This window comes from Eurypyga helias, unplaced genomic scaffold, assembly GCF_000690775.1.
Source record: "Eurypyga helias isolate BGI_N326 unplaced genomic scaffold, ASM69077v1 scaffold22698, whole genome shotgun sequence".
Taxonomy (NCBI): domain Eukaryota; kingdom Metazoa; phylum Chordata; class Aves; order Eurypygiformes; family Eurypygidae; genus Eurypyga; species Eurypyga helias.
This window is the reverse complement of record NW_010269175.1, coordinates 6412-8846: the sequence shown is the minus strand read 5'-3', so window position 1 is coordinate 8846 and position 2435 is coordinate 6412. Positions and strand designations below refer to the sequence as shown.

The window sequence follows — 2435 nt, the reverse complement described above, 5'->3', positions numbered from 1 at the left end:
ACAAGGGGTGGGAAAGGAAATGGTAGTCGCTGGGTGAGCGTTGGAAGCTTTAATGTTCACCCAGAACTTGGTGTTTCGAGGGGCGTCAGAGATCTGCTGTAGGCTGTTACAGCTTGTTTTCGTTCAGTAAGTGCCTGAAAAGGGGATTTTGAGGAGGCACAGCATCCACCCCTTGACCTACTTAGAGCCCGTGTGTCTGAGCAGCCTGCCGTCCCACCGTCTCCCGTCCGGAGAGACTCTCCAGCTCGCACGCAGCTCCCCGGGAGCAGGGAGAGGGCCGGGGCAGCGCCGAGATGCCGGAGGTGCCACGTGGGCTCCCCGAGTCGCTGCCGGGAGGGCGCAGCCTTGAGAAACAGCTGTTTCTCCATCAAGATCCTTTTAATTCCTCCCACGCCAAATCCTGTTCGGACACACGATCGGACGAATCCTGTGTGGATCCCAAGAGCGGTGTTAGTTGGATCTGTCGGGAAAATCTTTTAGGTAAAGGCAGCGTTTGTGGCCTCATCCTGTGCTCCAGCCCCGCGGCTGCTCAGCAAAGCTCCCTTAGTGGAAACTCCTTCGCTGCGGGGTATCAGGTGGCCCTCGGCCGCCTCTCTCCTTCCTCGCAGCGGTGACAAATACCACGATGCAATGGGAAATAGTGTCCCTTCTCAGCTTCCTGGGAAGCGCTCTCATGTCCTGTAAGTGCCATTAACCCATCAGATCCCAGAGCACCGTGTGCTTTGTGTGTTATTCCCTTTGCTACCCACCCCGGGGTTCTCATGCTCCCCAAAACAGCGGAACTTGTGTAATACCGACTAACCCGTGCGTACAGTGATAGCTGGGAAGTTTGTGTTTCTTGGGAGAGATCTCAGTATGCTTGGGATTCGTTAACTCTGGTATAGTTTTGTCCTTTCTTCTGGCTGTTGCTGGAAACTCTTGGAATTCTCCCTAGGACGGCTGCTTCCAGGAGCCGCTCTCTAGCTGGGAGCTGGTAGGAACACAAAGTCCTGGTCTTAGGAAACACGTGACGCCTGAGCTGGCGGCTGTGTCGGAGAGCAAACAGTTGCGGGATGGCTTTGCACGGCTGTCACAGGCCGGGACGGAGCCGCGATCTGTTGGGGACTATGGGAGCCGAGGGGTCTGCATCGGCCACTCCCGTGTCAGGAGGGTCAGCGGTGGCCTCCCAGGGTGGGCCCTGGGCGTTGATTGGGAAGTGGTGGGGGTGTCACTGACACCGAGCTGGTGGAGATGGGAACAGTCGGCTGGTGGGTGACCCCCTGGAGCTGTCCCTGAACGTCCTGGCAGGGTGTGTGTCCCGTGTCATCTCCCTTGTCGTGTGTGTGACACTGCTGTGAGTGGATTTTGCCCCCTGGATCTGAGTTGCTGCCTCCCGTGTGCCAGTGTTGCCTGTCAGCTTCCCCCTCTGTGCTTTTCTTACAGACTTTGATTCTAAGAAGAAGCGAAAAGTGGCGGAGATCTACCAGGCCCTGAACAGCGACCCCATCGACGTGGCCGCGCTCCGGCGGATGGCCATCAGCGAGGGCGGGCTCTTGACCGACGAGATTCGGTGCAAAGTGTGGCCGAAGCTGCTGAGTGTTAATACAGACGACCTGCCCCCTCTTCCAGGTACGGAACGGCCGGGACTCGGGTGCTTTGGAGGAGCAGCCCGCCATCTCCATGCACACTAGAGGAAGGATCACAGAGGCTGGAGCACCTGCCTGTGGAGCCCCTGCCTGTCCCCGTGTACTCGGCTCATGTGCGAAGGGGGCTCGGCTGCAGCGTGATCGCCGTAGCTGCGTGCAGTGTTGTGTGTCAAAGGCAGATTTGGAGACACGTGACCTCCTAACACTGGTCTCGTGGCGCTGTGAGGGTGGTGGTATCTGTAGTGACCCTGATGGGAGTAAGGGTGCTTCGAGTGCAGACGGTGTGGCCCTAAGCAGTTGGCTGGCGTGTTCACGTTGCTGCCGTGCAGGGGTGGCTGTGCTGAGCTCTGCCGTGCCCAAAATACTTCCGAGGCGTCCATTCCAGGCATAGATGAAGCAGGTTGTTGCATGAAGCCCATGAGGTGTTGGGGCAGAGCAGGAGCAGGGAAAATGACCTTCCAGATGATGTACCTGTGTGTTTTTTAAACCTCAGCAATGCAGAAGCTCCGAGTCCTGTGGCTTTTACAGCCGCTGTCCCTGGGGCAGAATTTGTTGTTCCTGAATCTGCCAGCAGTGTGCATCCCCCCACGTCAGTCAAGAGCCGGATTAGGTGATCAGAGCTGCTGGAAGACAACAGTTGATTTCACGGGATAGTTCAGTGTGCCAACAAATTCTTTTCTGTTTGAACTCTCCCTGGGGGGAGGGGGGTTTCTTCTGAATTATATCAATTATACATCAGAAGGATATCGACTGGTTGGAGCGAGTCCAGAGGAGGCCACGTGGATGCTCCCTGGGCTGGGGCCCCTCTTC

General features: G+C 57.2%; 1 protein-coding gene across 1 annotated transcript in view; it reads left to right on the top strand.

Moving 5' to 3' along the window:
- The first annotated feature begins 1508 nt into the window (after positions 1 to 1508).
- Positions 1509 to 2435, top strand: part of TBC1D20 (TBC1 domain family, member 20) — a 6313-nt gene continuing 5386 nt past the window's right edge. The window contains exons 1-2 of the mRNA XM_010158020.1: positions 1509 to 1608; positions 2023 to 2025. Coding sequence (XP_010156322.1) covers positions 1509 to 1608; positions 2023 to 2025 — 103 coding nt within the window. The remainder of the gene's footprint in view (positions 1609 to 2022; positions 2026 to 2435) is intronic.